Source organism: Salvelinus sp. IW2-2015, linkage group LG17 (genome assembly GCF_002910315.2).
Source record: "Salvelinus sp. IW2-2015 linkage group LG17, ASM291031v2, whole genome shotgun sequence".
Classification (NCBI taxonomy): Eukaryota; Metazoa; Chordata; class Actinopteri; order Salmoniformes; family Salmonidae; genus Salvelinus; species Salvelinus sp. IW2-2015.
In genome coordinates, this window is record NC_036857.1 from 30,512,561 (window position 1) to 30,530,117 (window position 17,557).

General features: G+C 45.8%; 1 protein-coding gene across 1 annotated transcript in view; it reads right to left on the reverse strand.

Annotated features, from left to right (window-relative positions):
* Window positions 1–946: 946 nt before the first annotated feature.
* Window positions 947–17,557, reverse strand: part of LOC111976456 (disco-interacting protein 2 homolog B-A) — a 73,958-nt gene continuing 57,347 nt past the window's right edge. Inside the window, 13 exon segments of the mRNA XM_024005292.2 lie at window positions 947–4,226; window positions 4,228–4,376; window positions 4,379–4,405; window positions 4,408–4,421; window positions 8,006–8,129; window positions 8,375–8,549; window positions 8,791–8,865; window positions 9,075–9,132; window positions 9,330–9,391; window positions 9,678–9,848; window positions 10,156–10,366; window positions 11,487–11,541; window positions 11,817–11,864. Coding sequence (XP_023861060.2) covers window positions 4,173–4,226; window positions 4,228–4,376; window positions 4,379–4,405; window positions 4,408–4,421; window positions 8,006–8,129; window positions 8,375–8,549; window positions 8,791–8,865; window positions 9,075–9,132; window positions 9,330–9,391; window positions 9,678–9,848; window positions 10,156–10,366; window positions 11,487–11,541; window positions 11,817–11,864 — 1,223 coding nt within the window. The 3' untranslated portion in view covers window positions 947–4,172.

A 17,557-nucleotide genomic window follows, 5' to 3' on the forward strand; every position in this document is an offset into this window, starting at 1 on the left:
TACAGTTGTCTTTTCACTTGTCTTTGCCACAGCATCTCGGTTCAACACTATTGGGCATTCAGCGAATTAGCCCCCCCCCCAAAAAAACATCAGAAGTGGATGGGCTGTTGATGTTAAAAATGAAGTTACTGACAGGTCATCACACCAATCAGACTCCAAGTGGGCAGAGACAAGCAGCTGAAAATAGACTAGTGGCTTTACAGATCACAGAGCAGGGCCCGGTTTCCCAAAGGCATCTTAAGGCTACGTTCATCGTTACCGTTTCCATCCTATGGTTCTAATGATGAACATAGCGAGATGCTTTTGGGAAACAGGGCCCAGAGGAGTGCTGACAAAAGCCTATTTTTATCGTTTCATTTTGCTAAACCAAATAGAAAACAAATGATCCCCATTAACAACTTCACAAAACGTTGGTCAAATAGGCCATAATTATGCCTCTTTTCTGAGTTGCACCACTGATGCATAGCGTTTATGCATAGTGAACAGACCTCAAGCCTTGAGGTTAACAAAGAAACATTTATCTGAAAGAATGTTTTTATCACTACAAAAGTACAGTACATTTTGGGTTTTCAATACTGACTCTAAAAGATTACAACATCTTTCATTGTTTTAAATTTTACTACAATTGGTACAGTGGAGAAAAAAAATCAATAGGAAATGTCTGCAATTCTGATGGTTTATCCATGGGCAGATGGATTTTGCAACTATTCACCGTTTCCAGTTTTGGATAGCACCAATGTGTGTTGAATACATGGCAGGGCAACATGTTGTCCCACCCATAGAAATAAAATGAGTAGAACAGGCTTGGAACTTCTCATCGTGGCAATTTGACTGGTAAACTCATTCTAGTTCTATGGTCACACCACTGTAAGAGAAGATGTTTAAAACATGCGAAGGTGTAATTATACAGTAGCAACTTGCAAAAAATCCAAATACCACAGAATAGTCCAAGTTCAATACATTTATTTATGAACCATTCAATTTCAACTTCACTCAAGAGATGGACTTATAAATTACAATGTTTGTCTGTCATTCAAGTAGTCTAAACTACTTCCAAATCAAAACAAGGCTTTCGTTTTGCAACAGAGTTGTGCTGTTAATGTAGGATCGTTGAGAGAAGAGTTCATGAGAAAGAGAACATAAAATCTTGCATGAAAAACCATTAGAATTACATTTAAATCAATAATGTCTCATTTGGATAAAAAAAAAATTGGTTGATCAACTGATAAAAATTGTAGTACAGTGAATTTGACATAAAAAACCCAATCTGGAACTAAAATATTGTTCAATATTTTGATGTTCATTTAATTAAAAAGGGCAATGAAAATGTTTTTGCACAAGGAAAGACAAACAATGTCACCATTTAAACCATACGATCATACACACACACACACACACACACACAGTAATGATATGGGAAAGTGCAAATTGTTACCACCTGCCAAACCATAAGATGCTTTTTTGAATTTTGCAATTTGTTACTTAGCCTATTTTTATGTCAGTAATGCAGAAATTGGCTGTCAAGTATGAAAGATCAGTCAAGTTTTATCAACATTAAGAATAAGTTCATCATGTCAATGTACACAGTAACACCAGTTATACAGTTTTTGACCTCTAAAATATACACTATGCTATACAGTCAACATCTCAACCTTACCCTCCGCAATCCCTTTTCTATTCATCACCAGCACAGCAATAAAATGAAAGCCTTTGACAAATAAAAACAAAAATGTTAAAAGTTCCACAGGTTTTATAAGGCAAGAATGTGTTCTCATCTTATACCCACTGCAAACTGTTTTGGTAATACACCAAGTCGTTGATTTCTGAAGATGTTACGTGTCATGTTAACACAGTAGAAAGCCACAGGACAGCAGTCTCCTGATAACCCCGATGTAGCGTCGTGAAGTTAGTCAGAGTTGAAGATGCCCTTTGTGGCTCAATGGACAGTACAGAACGAAGAAACAAGCTTAGCAATTGACTAGCCTTGGACGCCAGGCTTCGCTTGTTGGACGCCAGGCTTCGCTTGTTGGACGCCAGGCTTGGCTTGTTGGACGCCAGGCTTGGCTTGTTGGACGCCAGGCTTCGCTTGTTGGACGCCAGGCTTGGCTTGTTGGACGCCAGGCTTGGCTTGTTGGACGCCAGGCTTGGCTTGTTGGACGCCAGGCTTGGCTTGTTGAAAGCCAGGCTTGGCTTGTTGAAAGCCAGGCTTGGCTTGTTGAAAGCCAGGCTTCGCTTGTTGGACGCCAGGCTTGGCTTGTTGAAAGCCAGGCTTGGCTTGTTGAAAGCCAGGCTTCGCTTGTTGGACGCCAGGCTTCGCTTGTTGATAGCCCGTGACAGAGGCTAGCAGCCGACTGACTGACTGGGTGACTGGGTATAGGAGCCTCCGTGATATCAGCCAATAAGATAATCAGTTTATCAGAAGTCAATTGTTCCATATTACCGGTATTGTGTTTGTTTGATATTTAAATAATGATTATTTACAATTCATTACTGTATGGTGCACTATAGTGAATACAGATGTTTAAAGGTAAATATCTACACCAGTTTACCTTGTCTTGTGGCTGCACAGACATATAACCGTAAGCCCATTGAATAGCGTTACAGTTAAACAGGAGTTCCTTTTCTTTACATGATCGATGAGATCACTGTCATTCCCGCTCATACATCCAAGGACTTAGAATATTGTCCAGAAATAAACAGCTTGTCCGTTTTGTCGTTTCAGTTTGCTGCTGATATGTTTGTTGCACATCCTTTTTCGTTCCATACCAATTCAAAGTGGGTTTTAAAAGTGATTTCTTCCAGCAAGTCGGAAAGCTTGTAACATAGCAGTGAGCCGTTAAAACAAACCTAGAGATGTGTGGGACAGAAATGTACGATGACCGATCGATCGCAGCTCGCAAAGTAAGTGCAGCTATAGAGGTGCAGGCATCTGTTTGCCTGAAGTGAGCTGTACTTGCTGGCGGTATTGTATTGTTTTAATAGTTGTTGATCTGAATTTTATCATGAAAAATGGTGGTTAGAGGAAGTCAGTTTCACATCGACTACCCAGGAGACATATGTGCACTATATAGGCAATAGGGTGCCATTTGGGACACACACAAAGCCTGGTCTCAGATCTGTTTGCACTGTCTTTCCAACTCCTACGGTCATTGTCACATGAGGAGTTGGCAAGACGGCACAAACAGATCTGAGACCAGGCTAGGAGAGACAGGACAGATTATGGAAGGACAAGGAAAGGTTAAAGTGCATGGGGGGGAAGCTTCCAGCTCGTCTCATTGGCTCCATCCTGACAAACATGACGGACTGTGGACCCCTCAGGAGAAAGGAGAGCGCAAGGTACAGGCTGAACTAAAAACAAACCATGGAATGGATTGAGACGTTAAACAAATCTCTACAGTTTTTGTCTTCCTCTATAAAACAAGATGCACAAAAATCTTTATTTCTGGGGATAAAATCATTGATCGGAGCAGTCGGGAGAGAAGAGGGGAGAGACAGTGGACGAGGGTATTGGCAAACGTCTCCTTGATAGCTGGACCTAAATGTCAATCAAAGAGAAGTTACCAATCCTATTCCTCCTCTGTCAGAGAGAGGCGGGGAATGGTTGGATAAGCACCAGTAAGAAGCAGCTCAAACCCATGCAGACGGACATGCTGTAGCTTCACTCCCACCCAAAAACTCAATAAACATAGTAGAGTAGACTCTGGCCAAGAGAGAGAGAGAGAGAGAGCACGCACTTAGGCATAAGACACTGTAACAGGGTGGCTAAACTAAGTCCACGCCCATTCACCATCGCCACTCCTGTTCTGCCACACTGTCCCACTGACAGATGAGTGAATGTGAGAGGTCCGTTCTCAGTAGGAGCAGTCCATCCCACACCCCCGCCTCTCTCTCTGTCCATCAACTCATTCTTAGACCCCCATAGCCAGCCTTCACTCCAGTGGACCCCCATAGCCAGCCTTCACTCCAGTGGAACCCCATAGCCAGCCTTCACTCCAGTGGACCCCCATAGCCAGCCTTCACTCCAGTGGACCCCCATAGCCAGCCTTCACTCCAGTGGACCCCCATAGCCAGTCTTCACTCCAGTGGACCCCCATAGTTAGCCTTCACTCCAGTGGACCCCCATAGTTAGCCTTCACCCAGTGTGTCTGGGGCTTGGCCCTCCTCCTCACATCTCACATGTTATAGGCCACGTAGATGGGGTCCAGCTGGTCGGCCAGGAACGATCCCCCGGAGGTGCATCCTCTGTTTCTCTCCCCGGGAGTTGATGGGGATGACGCCCGGGTCCACGACAACCACACGCCCACGATCAGGTGTGCTCCTCCAGAACTACGTTGTGACCAGAGGCCCAAAGTCCAGGGCCTCCTGCTCCGACCCGGCAGCTCAGCCACTACAACCAGGAGGTTGTCCATGTGAACACAGCACTGAGAGACAGAGAGACAGACATGCACAAATAGTCAGTCACTATTCAAGTTTAACATTCAACTGTGGTTCCAATGGCTCAGTGGGTTAGAAGCAGTGGTTCTCAACCTTTTGACCCACGACCTGCAGTAGTTCAAAAAACTTGCGACACCACGCTCAATCGCTGTGGAATGTAGCCTGTCATTACAGCCATAAATTGCCGATGCATTTTTCAAAACGCAAGATACCAGAAAATAAACTGCGTTTTATACCGAAATTTTTAGCTGAAAGTCATTCATGTTAGCAGCCAAATATCAACTAGGGATATCCTGTCCCTTCTCTGGAGTCCAGAGGAACCCAGAGTTATACGGGCAAATCTGTACATAGCGGAGGTGCAGGACAAGATGGAAAGCAGGTTCCGTCTGCAACCGTGGTGCTATCACTTAGGAGGGCCGCCCTGCCCGAAAATACTCGTTGACAACTGGGTAGCACTTTATTCCTCACAAATGTCTATTTTATTTGTATTTAATTTCACCTTATATAACCAGTAGGAAGTTGAGAACAAGTTCTCATTTACAACTGTGACCTGGCAAGGAATAAAGCAAGGCAGTGTGACACAACAACAACACAGAGTTACACATGGAATAAACAAACGTACAGTCAATAACACAATAGGGGGGGGGGGGTGGGGAGTCCTATATACAGTGTGTGCAAATGGCGTGAGAAGGTAAGGCAATAAATAGGCCATAGTAGCAAAGTAATTACAATTTAGCAAATTAACACTGGAGTGATAGATGTGCAGATGATGATGTGCAAGTAGAATTACTGGTGTGCAAAAGAGCAAAAAAGTAAATAAAAACAATATGGGGATGAGGTAGGCAGATTGGACGGGCTATTTACAGATGGGCTGTGTACAGCTGCAGAGATCAGTTAGCTGCTCAGATAGCTGATGTGGGTGTTGTTATAGTGACCAGTGAGCTGAGATAAGGTGGAGCTTTACCTAGCAAAGACTTATAGATGACCTGGAGCCAGTGGGTCTGGCGACGAATATGTAGCGAGGGCCAGCCGACGAGAGCATACAGGTCGCAGTGGTGGGTGGTATATGGGGCTTTGGTGACAAAACGGATGGCTCTGTGATAGACTGCATCCAGTTTGCCGAGTAGAGTGTTGGAGGCTATTTTGTAAATGACATCGCCAAAGTCGAGGATCGGTAGGATAGTCAGTACCGTAATAAAACGCGCCAGAATATGTTTCATCTTCAACCCATAATATTGAAGGCAGTGCGATGGCACAGCTATCTTTAGACATATAGCCAGTAGCCAAAACTAGGCCTATCTGAAACATAAAAATTCTCAATGAAAATCGGCAGGTAGCCTATTACTGCTCTGGTAAAGGTGCCTCTGTAGTAGATTTCTAAACGGTGTTTTATATGGATAATATCAATGTAGGTCTACTATGTTTTTGTCTGGCAATGAAAATTATGTAAGCTAATCTGGATATAAACCCGCCCAATTGTCATACTTGAGTAAAAGTAAAGATACCTTAATTATTAACATAAAATGACTCAAGCAAAAGTGAAAGTCACCCAGTAAAATACTACTTGAGAAAAAGTCTAAAAGTATTTGGTTTTAAATATATTTAAGTATTAAAAGTAAATGTAATTGCTGAAATATACTTAAGTATTAAAAGTAACATAATAAATCATTTCAAATTGCTTATATTAAGCAAAGCAGACAGCACCATTTAAAAAAAAAATAATAATAATTAACGGATAACCAGGGGCACACTCCAACACTCAGACAGAACATACAAACAAAGCATTTGTGTTTAGTGAGTCCGCCAGATCAGAGGCAATAGGGATAACCAGGGATGTTCTATTCATAAGTGCATGAATTTGGCCATTTTCCTGTCCTGCTAGCCATTCAAAATGTAACGAGTACTTTTGGGTGTCAGGGAAAATGTATGGAGTAAAAAGTACATTATTTTATTTAGGAATGTAGTGAAGTAAAAGTAAAAGTTGCCCAAAATATAAATAGTAAAGGTACCCCAAAAAACGACTTAAGTAGCACTTTCAAGTATTTTTACTTTAGTACTTTACACCAATGTGCGCGCCAATGCTGATGTCTGTCATTGGTCAACAATCAAGATGCGTAACGTTTTGGTTCTGAGGCACAGATGAGATGTTTTTGAGACAATCATTTAGTACAATAACATAGGCCTATATTAGAAACCAGATCATACATGCAAAGGTAGATAAAATATAAATGGCAGGCTATATGTAGCCCATTAACATACACTACCGTTCAAAAGTTTGGGGTCACTTAGAAATGTCCTTGTTTTTGAAAGAAAAGCACATTTTTCGTCCATTAAAATAACATCAAATTGATCAGAAATACAGTGTAGACATTGTTAATGTTGTAAATGACTATTGTTGCTGGAAACGGCTGATTTTTAATGGAATATCTACATAGGCGTACAGAGGCCCATTATCAGCAACCATCACTCCTGTGTTCCAATGGCACGTTGTGTTAGCTAATCCAAGTTTATCATTTTAAAAGGCTAATTCATCATTAGAAAACCCTTTTGAAATGATGTTAGCACAGCTGAAAACTGTGGTTCTGATTAAAGAAGCAATAAAACTGGCCTTCTTTAGACTAGTTGTGTATCTGTCCTCTTGCTCAGTTGTGCCCCGGGGCCTCCCACTCCTCTTTCTATTCTGGCCAGTTTTATTGCTTCTTTAATCAGGACAACAGGTTTCAGCTATGCTAACAATTGCAAAAAGGGTTTTCTAATGATCAATTAGCCATTGGAACACAGGAGTGATGGTTGCTGATAATGGGCCTCTGTACACCTATGTAGATATTCCATAAAAGATATACCGTTTCCAGCTGCAATTGTCATTTACAACATTAACAATGTCTACACTGTATTTCTGATTAATTTGATGTTATTTTAAATCGACAAAAATTTGCTTTTCTTTCAAAAACAAGGACATTTCTAAGTGACCCCAAACTTCTGAACGGTAGTGTATGAAAAATATGTATTCACACTCGCGACCCCCCAAAACCTCCTTGAGGGGGGTTGCGACGCCCACTTTGAGAACCACTGGCTTAGAGCATGGTATTGTGGGTTTATAGCAAAAATATATGTCACTGTCAAACACAGCTCTGGGAGACAAGTGAGACGGCGACCACAACAGTCACACATCAGGTACAACACTCAGCTTCAAAACAGTGCGAGTTACAGCTTCGGGATCCTAACTTTCACCTGTGTGCATAATCCAATCGGTGTAACTCGTTCTCAGACAAGAGACAGCCACAAACAGTCACCACAATCACATTCAGCCCATTCATTGAAATTGAACTGTGTGTGCTATTGGTGCCACCCAGAGACAGCAGCTATACATGAGTCTGTATTCATAGTGCTGCACGCTGTGCACATGCATGTATGTGTGCACCCATCTTACCTCTCAGTGATTCTGCGGTGTGTATATACACAGTATACACACTCAGTGAAGCATGTAGGCACTGTGTGTGACAACACCCGTCAGCATGCATTTACCGTGTGTGTCTGAGCAGACAACAGAACAGACCGGTGTGTATCGTACCTCTCAGCGATGCTGCGGTGTGCCCGGGACACAGAGGTCTCGATGTCGATGGGGTGGTAGCGAAGCCCCCTGAGCTCCAACGTCTCATCCAACTGGCCCACCACAAACAGGGCGTCATGCCGATCTAAGAAGGGGGGTGGAAAAGATGGTTCTGGTTGGAAAGCGCTATAATCCTTTCGTCTGCATAACTGAATGATCAATCAACTGACTAATCACGCCTTGCATGACTAAGTCGAACTTCTCAGATTGGTTTAGTGTAGCAACCGACGCCCAGGGTGAGAATCGCCACAATCCCAAGAAGGATATCTAACTTGGCAGAGTCCATAACATGCTCAATGCTAGGATGGTTACATTAGAAGGGTCCTTAACCTCCGGTGGACCCCAGTAGCTCGGTCCTCTTGACAAAGCCCAGGTATCCCGTCCTGGCCCACAGGGTGTGGGGCTCCCCGAAGCTCAGCCGTGTGTTGAAGTGGTCCGCCTGCAAGCTCTCCTCTCCATAGATGGTGTAGTAGCCACTGGAACTGTGGGGACTCTGAACCCAGATCTAAACAGAGAGAGGGAGAGGGAAATATGCAAAGGAGGTAGAAAAAAGAAAGCAAAGTGAAAGGCAAGGAAATGGGGGATGGGATTTGAACGGATAGTGGATTCGTTTAAAAAAAAGGACAAGAAACTGGGTGGAATCCTCTGTGCAATACTCAATGCAATAACTCTGTGCGATAACACCATTTTCAGCCATTCCTCAACGCTGCCATGCCTTCAACTCTAGTGTCCGTCTGCCAACTCACCTCTCCAAGATGGGAATCCCCCAGCGGTCCCCTGGTCTCCGGGTTCACGATGATCACCCTCACCCCTGGAAGAATCTGGAGACAAGAGGTTTCGGTTAGGGTTAACAGACAACCCCACAGTTTCATCAATCTCAACAATGTTTTTGAACAAGTCCACTGGTTCTTCAGTACAGCAGCTCGATGACTGAACATGATGACAGGACAGCATGTGTAACCTGACCACTTAGCTACCCTGATCAACAGTGATACAGCCACATACTGTCAGAAACCCCGGGGATACTTACAGTGCCTGACTCCATGAGGGAAAGACTCTGGGGGGCACCTCGCTCCACCAACCTCACCCTGGAAGAGACACGGACAAGACAGACAGGGAATGAGACTAACAATGTCTCCGACACAAAGTGAAATACAACACTAGTAAATTGCATTCTACTATGGTCTCTGGCTCTGCAGTGTAGGCCACATGTTTTTCCTGTCAACGTGACCTGACCAGTTAAAACATCTGAGCTCTCGTAAATGTCAGCTATGCCTCGTCTTACCTGTCATGGCGGAGGGACTTCATGTCTACATAGACGGTGGAGGGGTCTGGTCCAGCAGTTCCCTAGCACAGAAACAGAGAGGATTTTAAGCTGCATGTTTACCTGAGGTTAACCCCTGTAACTAGACCTAATGACGCAGTAAATTAGTAGGTGTGGGGTTATATATTTAGTCTAATGAGTGGTTGTGTGAGACAGGGGTGAAGTTCAAAGAAAGAGAGAGGGAGGGAGAGAAAGAGAGAAAATGAAGGAAAGAAGGTACATGGAGATAGAGAGCACTAGAGAGAGAGAGAGGGTTAGACATCAAAAGCTGGGGAGAGCCAGAGAGAGAGAGTGTGTGCTGGGGCCCACCTGTAGGCAGATGGCTAGGTTGACCCTGGATCCGAAGGCTGTGCTGACCGCGCGGGGGGAGAGACCCAGGTCTTTAAACAGCTTGGAGAAGGACTGGGTCAGTGCCAGCCGGGGACGCTCCTCTGCTATCACCACACAGCTCCTCACACACGACAGGTTCACACCCCGCGCCTGGAAATATAAACACATTACAGGTCAAATCACATTGTATTTGTCACATACACATGGTTATGTATTGGTCACATTGCAATACGAAAATACACACATTCAGCCACTGATGCATGTGGGGGTTAAGAAGTATCCTTTCATGACCCAAACTGTAATATTCTGGCTCAGGTCGTTTTATTTTTCATATTGTCCTTTCCAGCACGGTTTCAACAACTATGGTGGATTTGTAACCAGGGCCTCATCAGTACAGCTCAACTTGGCTTGGCTCAGCTCAGTAGTGTGGAAAAGGGTAAGTGTGTGTGTCCCTCACCTTGAGTGCGTCAGTCTGCGTTCCCAGGCCCTTGGTGCAGAGCTCCATGACAGAGTAGGAACAGAAGGTGTCTCTGATCTTGTACTGGCTCAGGGTGCTCAGCCACAGAGGCAAGGACACCTCCAACTCCATAGGAGGGATCAGGATGGACTGGTGACCTGAGTAGACACTAGACACACCAACGGTAGAGTATTTAATTAGAATATATACTGAAATTGATCATCTTGCTATTACAATGCCCACCCTTACATACACACAGACACTCACTGGGATGGAAGCAGCCTGTCTTTAAAATACTTGGATCGTTTGATTGAGCTTGTCTGAAGTGCTGAATGGGCGGGGTTTGCACTATTCCATTGGTTACATTGAGCTAGCCAGACAAGCTCAATCAAGCACAGATCAAGTATTTTAAAGAAAACCAATACTATTTGAACTATATTTCATTTAAATACCAAAAAATTGACAGCTGTGCCATACAGGATGCAAATAGCTGGGAAGAGATTTCCAATTCCATGGCACAACGACGCCAGATTCAAAACAAACAAAATAGTTTTCTATTTAAATGATCATACCAAATTCTTGCAACCGATAGAATGTTATATACATATATATGGGGGATACAACCATCCCAGCTCTGCAGATTTTACATTTACATTTAAGTCATTTAGCAGACGCTCTTATCCAGAGCGACTTACAAATTGGTGCATTCAGCATTGGAACTAAAACCTATTATTGTACGAAGAGCTTGGCCACGCAGGATCCTTATATCTGTATGGAGTCAGGGAGGGTGACTATTGCTATTTCCTTCCTAAGGGTTGTGTTGTTTCTGTCTCTACTTCGTGCGCTGGTAGCTCTGTTCTTGGCCCACATGATGGTAAGTTCTTATCGCGTAGCTTGAGCTGGGTTGTCGCTTCTGCTCATGTTGCCTCTGTCAGATGGCTGCTTTCAGTGATAGTCATTTTGTGTGACACCCTGGCACTGTTGGAGGAGGGGAATCAAGCGCAGCATGGTTACCGTCCGGGAGCAACAGAGAACTCACTATATTGCAGTGTGTTTTTGTTTTTACTGTGGCTGCTAGCCTGCTACTGTAAACTGCTTCTCCCTCCCCAGTTTACAGTGACCTCTTAACCGTCCTGTTCTTGTTACCCTGGGGTCTTTGGTTGGTGTGATTCGGCCCTGAAAAGTCCTGAACTTGAATCGTAATATCAGTTTGATGATCCTGACTGCTCTCAACAGCTTCAACCCCCTCTCTCGGCGTTCTCTTCTCTCTTTCTCTCCTCTCCGTCTCTCTCTCTCTCTACTCAGCACCAGTTTCTGTTCTGAAGCCTTACAGTGGACGAGCCCAAACCGACCCTGGACCACGGTCCTCTATGTGCTGCTGCAACGCTAAAAGGTACGGACACCACGACATTCAGTTCACATGTTTTCTTTATGAGCTTATAAGCATTAACATTGGTCGTGTTAGGGAGGTAGTTTTGGAACCATCTCGCTTGAATGAGTGGACAGCATCTGGAAGAATTTGCTGCCTTCAGCTCAGTGGCTGATAGTCGGGGGTTACCTGTAGGAGATCAGGGTTCGAACCCCGGTCAGTCACAATGCTAGACTTTCCTGGGAATTTGAGCTGCAGCTGTTCTGTTGTTGTATATGGGACTGTTCCCCACCTCTCATCCTGCAGGGGTAGCGGTGCTCACGGGCCACGTGTAGTTCAGCTGCATAAGAGAGCAGAGGAAGATAACCCTCAGCCCTTGATGGAGAAGAGGGCCTCAACAACTGGGACAACGTTAGTGCTGCTAACCCCCCTGGTTGAGGAGCTACACACACACACCCACAGCACACCACCACACACCACACACACACACACACACAGCACACACCACACCTGACTGCTGCGACTGGCCTTCCTCACTCCTCAATTTAAAGTTAAGTCCTCAGAATAGTCAGTTATATGTATTGTTTAAAAGCCCCCCACTCTCTTCCTCCTCCCTCTCCCCAGCATTTGATCTGATAGTGCCTTCTATGGCTGTCTGGTACGCGGGGGTTGATTCCCTGTAACAGTGCGCCCCCCCTCACCCCCAGAAACCTGCTGCTACCCTTGGCCCACCGTCGCATGATCATCGACGGAGTCCAGACTAACAGCTTTATAAAAAGAGCTTGCCTCAATGATTCAACATGAAAAGTAGACATTGGCATATAGTTTGTACAATTGAACTTTGCAAGCGCTGGAAATGTTCTTGAAAAATGAAGCCCCCATCTACTTCTTAACTTCCCTGTCATCTGTGCTGTGTTTAAAGGTGAGTAAAGCAAGCCTGTTAATCCGTAACCACCCAGCCCTTATGAAGGATCCCTCCGGTACCAGAGAGGCCTTGCCTGCCAGCGTCAACCGTTCAAGACCCTGGCCCGACTATCAAATAGGACACAAGGTTACGTGGATCCTTGAAATATTTTGGTGGTGGTACCTATTCCAAAGCTCACTGCAAGTGAGGAGAAGTTGAGAAGTGAAATTGAATTTCAACAGCTTTTTAAATGTGAGCAGTCCGATACCTTTTGGAGTACGTGTCATAATCGTTTTCCTAATTGTAATCACCCACTCCACTTCTAGATCCGAACCCTCCCCAAGGAGGAACAGGGCCCCCCCAGCTTTACAAGCCCCGCCACAGCAAGAGATTGCTGCGCTACCCTGATCTCAGTGTGGTCCACCAACAGGCGATGCTGACGGAGGGGCTCCAAGGGTAACGGGCTCTGCTAGCAGACGACTGAAATACACAAAATATGTCTATGGTTTGCAACTTAAGATACTTGTATCCAACTCTGGAACAGACCATAGTTACCTGTTTGCAGATTATATATTCGAAATGCATCTCTCTCTTATTCTTTCTCTGTCTCCTCTCTCCCCCTTTTTTTGGTCTCTGTCTGTGGTGGTATGCGTGTGTTCAGATGTTCCCACTCCGGCGTCAGTTACTCTGTGTCGCTACCATCAAGCTAACAGTTCTGAGCTCTACTCCTCACGCCAAATAGCCATTCTTGTATCTGGATCCCTACCTGAACGCACGAGGCCTTATGTGAACAGTGGTGCCTAAGCTCCACAGGTAAGATTCTGGGCTTCAAAATAGTGTGTATGGTATCTATACAGCTTTTGACAGTTGGAAAGATGTCATACACCCTTATGCGCAAGATGCTTTATTACGAAACTCAGTTTTTCACAATTCCTGGACGTTTTAGACTCTAGTAAAAATTCCCTCTGTCTAGGGCTAGTTTAGATTGAGTCACCACTTTATTATGCTTCAGAGAAGTGTCGAAATGTCGAGAATTAATAGTAGAGAGAGACCACTTAATTATTTCAGCTTTTATCTTCTTTCATCACATTCCCAGTGGGTCAGAATTATTACTACACTCAGAGTATTGGTATAGCATTTGCATTTAAGATTGTTTAACTGGGTCAACACGTCTCGGTGTGTAGCCCTTCTACAAGCTTCCACAATAAATTGGGTATTTGGCCCATTCCTCCTGACAGAGGCTGGTGTAAACTGAGTCAGGTTTGTAGCCTCCTTGCCTCGCACACGCGCTTTTCAAGTTATCTACACACACGAATTTTCTATACGGATTTTGAGGTCGAGGGCTTTGTGATGCTCATCCAAAAATAACCTCGACTTTGTTGTCCTTAAAGCCATTTTGTCCACAACTTTGGAAGTAGATTGCTTGGGGTCATTGTCCATTTGGGAAGAAGCCCATTGTTGCGACCATGAGGCTTTTAACTTCCTGACTTGATGTTTCAGATATATTCCACATACAATTTGTCCTGCCGTAATGAATGCCCAATCGATTTTGTGAAGTGCACTCAGGTCTCCCTCCTGCAGCAGAAGCACCCCACACAATGAGGCTGCCAACGTCCCGTCGCTTTCACGGCCTGGGAAATGGTGTTTCTTCGGCTGCAAGAGCCTCCCTTTTCCTCCAAACATACGATGTCTAGACATTATGCCAAACAGTTCCTATTTCTTGTTTCAAATCGGACCAAGAGGATCATTTCTCCAAAAGTACGATCCTTGTGCGTCCCCATGTGCAGTTGCAAACCGGTCAGTGCTGGGCTTTTAGTTATGGCGGTTTTGGGAGCAGTGTCGGCTTCTTCTTGCTGAGCCAGCCTTCTTCCAGGTTATGTCGATTATAGGACCGTTCGTCTTTTACTGTGGATCTAGATACCCTTTTGTACACTTGATTTCCGTGCCCAGCATCTTCCACAAGGTCCCTTGCTGCTGGTTCTGGGATTGGATTTGCACATCTCTGTCGCGACCAAGTTAACGTTCATCCCTCTAGGAGATAGAAACGCGTCTCCTTCCCTTGAGTGCGGTTATGACGGCTGCGTGGTCCCATGGTGGTTTAATTATTATTATATTGATCGATTGGAACTGACACGTTTTTCAAATCACCAGCGTGCTCATTTTGCAATAGTTAGCTCCAAGGTAAATTTTGTAATTCTTCAGCTGTTTCCTGAACCTGTGACCCAAAAACAAAGCCTACATATGGAGGTCACCAAAAGCAAGTGGATCTACTGATCTGTCTGTCCTCTTCGCAGCAAAATCTTTTAAGTTAGAAAACAAAAAAAAAAAAAAAAAAAAAAAGTCAAGGGTCTTTGAACCCTGCATCTTCTACTAGAAATGCCCCTGTTCGTGACCCCCACTAATCTCATTGCCAACTCCCCTGCCAAGTCTCCGACCACTCACCGTTGTATTCCTTCTTTCCCCTCCTCCGTCTCAATCCAACACTTGCCACACTGTGCCCCTACTCGGGATGGTTATCCGCGAGATCCGTCCCAACCTTCCGCTCTCTCTCCCCCGTACTCTCTCCTCTTTCCATTCTATCATCTCTCTTTCCCTCTGCTCAAACCTCTCTCCGAACCTCATCTCCTGATCTCTGGCCTCCTTCAAACCACTCCTCTTCGTCTTCTCCTATTCTGCATGCCTTGACACTCTCTATGTCCCTACTTCCTGCCAGGCCCGGACTTCGGTCCTCCCGCTCCTGCTCCGGTGGCTCGACGGACTCATTGCGAGCTCACAGAAACAAGGCTCCGGGCAGCCGAGCGGTAAATGCGAGGGAGAAAACTCGCCTCCCTGCGCGACTCTGGCCATCCTTTTCACGTCCCTTCTCTCATTACATTCCTCCTCTTCTGTCTCATGCTGGCTAAGACCCAATTTCTACGCCACTACTAAATATCCAAAAGCATCCTGCCTACTAACGCCTAGGAAGCTCTTCTGCACCTCTCCTTCCCTCCGAATCTCTCCCCCTCTCCCCCCTCCTTCCCTCTCGTGGTGATGACTTCGTCAACCATTTTGAAAAGAAGGTATGACGGGACATCCAGCATCGCTTCGTACGTTTTGCTAAGGTGCAAACCGACACCAGCTGGTCTCCTGCGCTCACACTGCCCCCCGCTAACCCGCTCCTGTAGCTTTTGACCCTCCTTTTCCTCCCACTCTCTCTCTCAGATAGAGAATTCTTGGCATCTTGTGTGGGAACAGCCGGTGCAGCCACCCAACAAGCCTCTGCCCCGCTTTGACCTATGCCTCCCCTCTCGTTTCTCAGACAATTTTCCCGGAAGAACCTTTCTCCCTTAACCTTTCCACCTCGAGCCTCATCAAACTCATCCTTGACGCTGGCTACGTCCCTTCCGTACTTTCAGAGAGCGAGAAGTTTGCGGACACCCCTTATCTGAAAACACCTTACAACTTCGGATCCCCTCCGAATGGTCGAAACAACTACCAGACCCAGTATCCTCTTCTTGTCTTTTCTCGTCAAAACTGCGTTGGAACCGCTGCCCGTCCCTTGTGCCAGCTCTCTGCTATAATCTCTCTCCGTTAGATGAACTTCTTGATTCCAAATCGAGCTCAGGTCTTCGTTAAGACTAGTCTCATTCAACTGCAGCACTGCGTCTCTTCCTGCTGTGGTCACGGAGGCGCTCCGGCATCCTGCTTAAAGCTAACTCCTAGCTCTCCTCTGGCTTCTCATCGTTCTACGACCTTTCGGCTGCCCTTTGAGTGATCTGGCTGCGAACCATCAGATCGTTCGCTCTCCTGCACCCTCTTCTCGGACGGCCGTGGGGGCATCATGCCGGCGCGGCCATCATTGCTTGGATTGGTCCTTGACACTCTGACAGGGTCAACAGCTCCTACCAGGTGGCTGTGGCGAGAATCTGTCTTCTGCTCTCCCGCACCAGCTGTGCTCCTTCACCACTTGGGTGGTCCCCCAGAGGTCTCTGATTGTTCCTAGGCCGTCTCCGTATTCTCGCTAATACCACCAAGTCCACTTGGCTCTCGGTCATAGCTCCCTCACATGGTTACATTGCTTTCTTACGTCTGGCTATGCAGACGACACTTATGCAATTTAATCTCTTATCTCTTTCCCTCTATCTCAGGCATTCGGTTGACATCGCATGCTCGCACTGCTCCTGGCAGACATATCAGTGTTGGAGATGACGGTATTCAACCAACCTCAAGAGCTGAAGACCTTCGGCAAGACGGAGCGCTTACGTTCTTGCCTTCCCGGTGGAACAGGGACTTGCCCGTTCCATGATCTTCGCCATCACGAGCTATGACACACTTCCAATTGTCGTCCTCCTCCCAGACGTGCTAAGAACGCTTGGGTGAATCCTCGCACAACAGCAACTTGTATCGTGATCTTCAAACTAAACATCAAAGGCGGTGACCCCGTGTCCGTAGGCTCTCATGTCTCTCTAGACAACATTCGCAGAGTGACGACCCTGCCCTCACAGCGGAACGCCGGCGCAGGTCCCTGAATTCCACACATGGTCTCCATCTTCCGCCGTCTGTGATTTACTGGCACTCAGCTGGTTGGCTGGGTTTCTCGCGCTGCCTGTGCATTTAAACCCCTACATATCTCCGATCCCAGAAGCGCGCGCAGCCCGTCTGGCTGCTTCAAACTTTCCCAAGTTTTACTCGTCTCTGACGTCATCCCCGCTCCTCGCCGCTCTCTCCACTGGCTTCCTGTTGAAGCTCGCATCCTACAAGACCATGGTGCTTTGCCACGGAGCATGTGAGGGGAATGGCACCTCCGTACCTTCAGGCTCTGATCAGGCCCTTACACCCCAAACAAGGGCACTGCGTTCATTCCACCTCTGTGCCTCGCTCGGCCTGCCTACCTCTGAGGAAGTACATTCCCGCTCAGCTGCAGTCAAAACTGTTCGCTGCTGCTTCATGGACCCCAATGTGGAACAAAACTCCCTCACGACGCCAGGTCAGCGGAGTCAATCACCACCTTTCCGGAGACACCTGAAACCCCACCTTCTTTAAGGAATACCTAGGATAGGATAAATGTAATCCTTCTAAAACCCCCCCCCTTAAAAGGAGTTAGATGCACTATTGTAAAGTGGTTGTTTCCACTGGATATCATAAGGTGA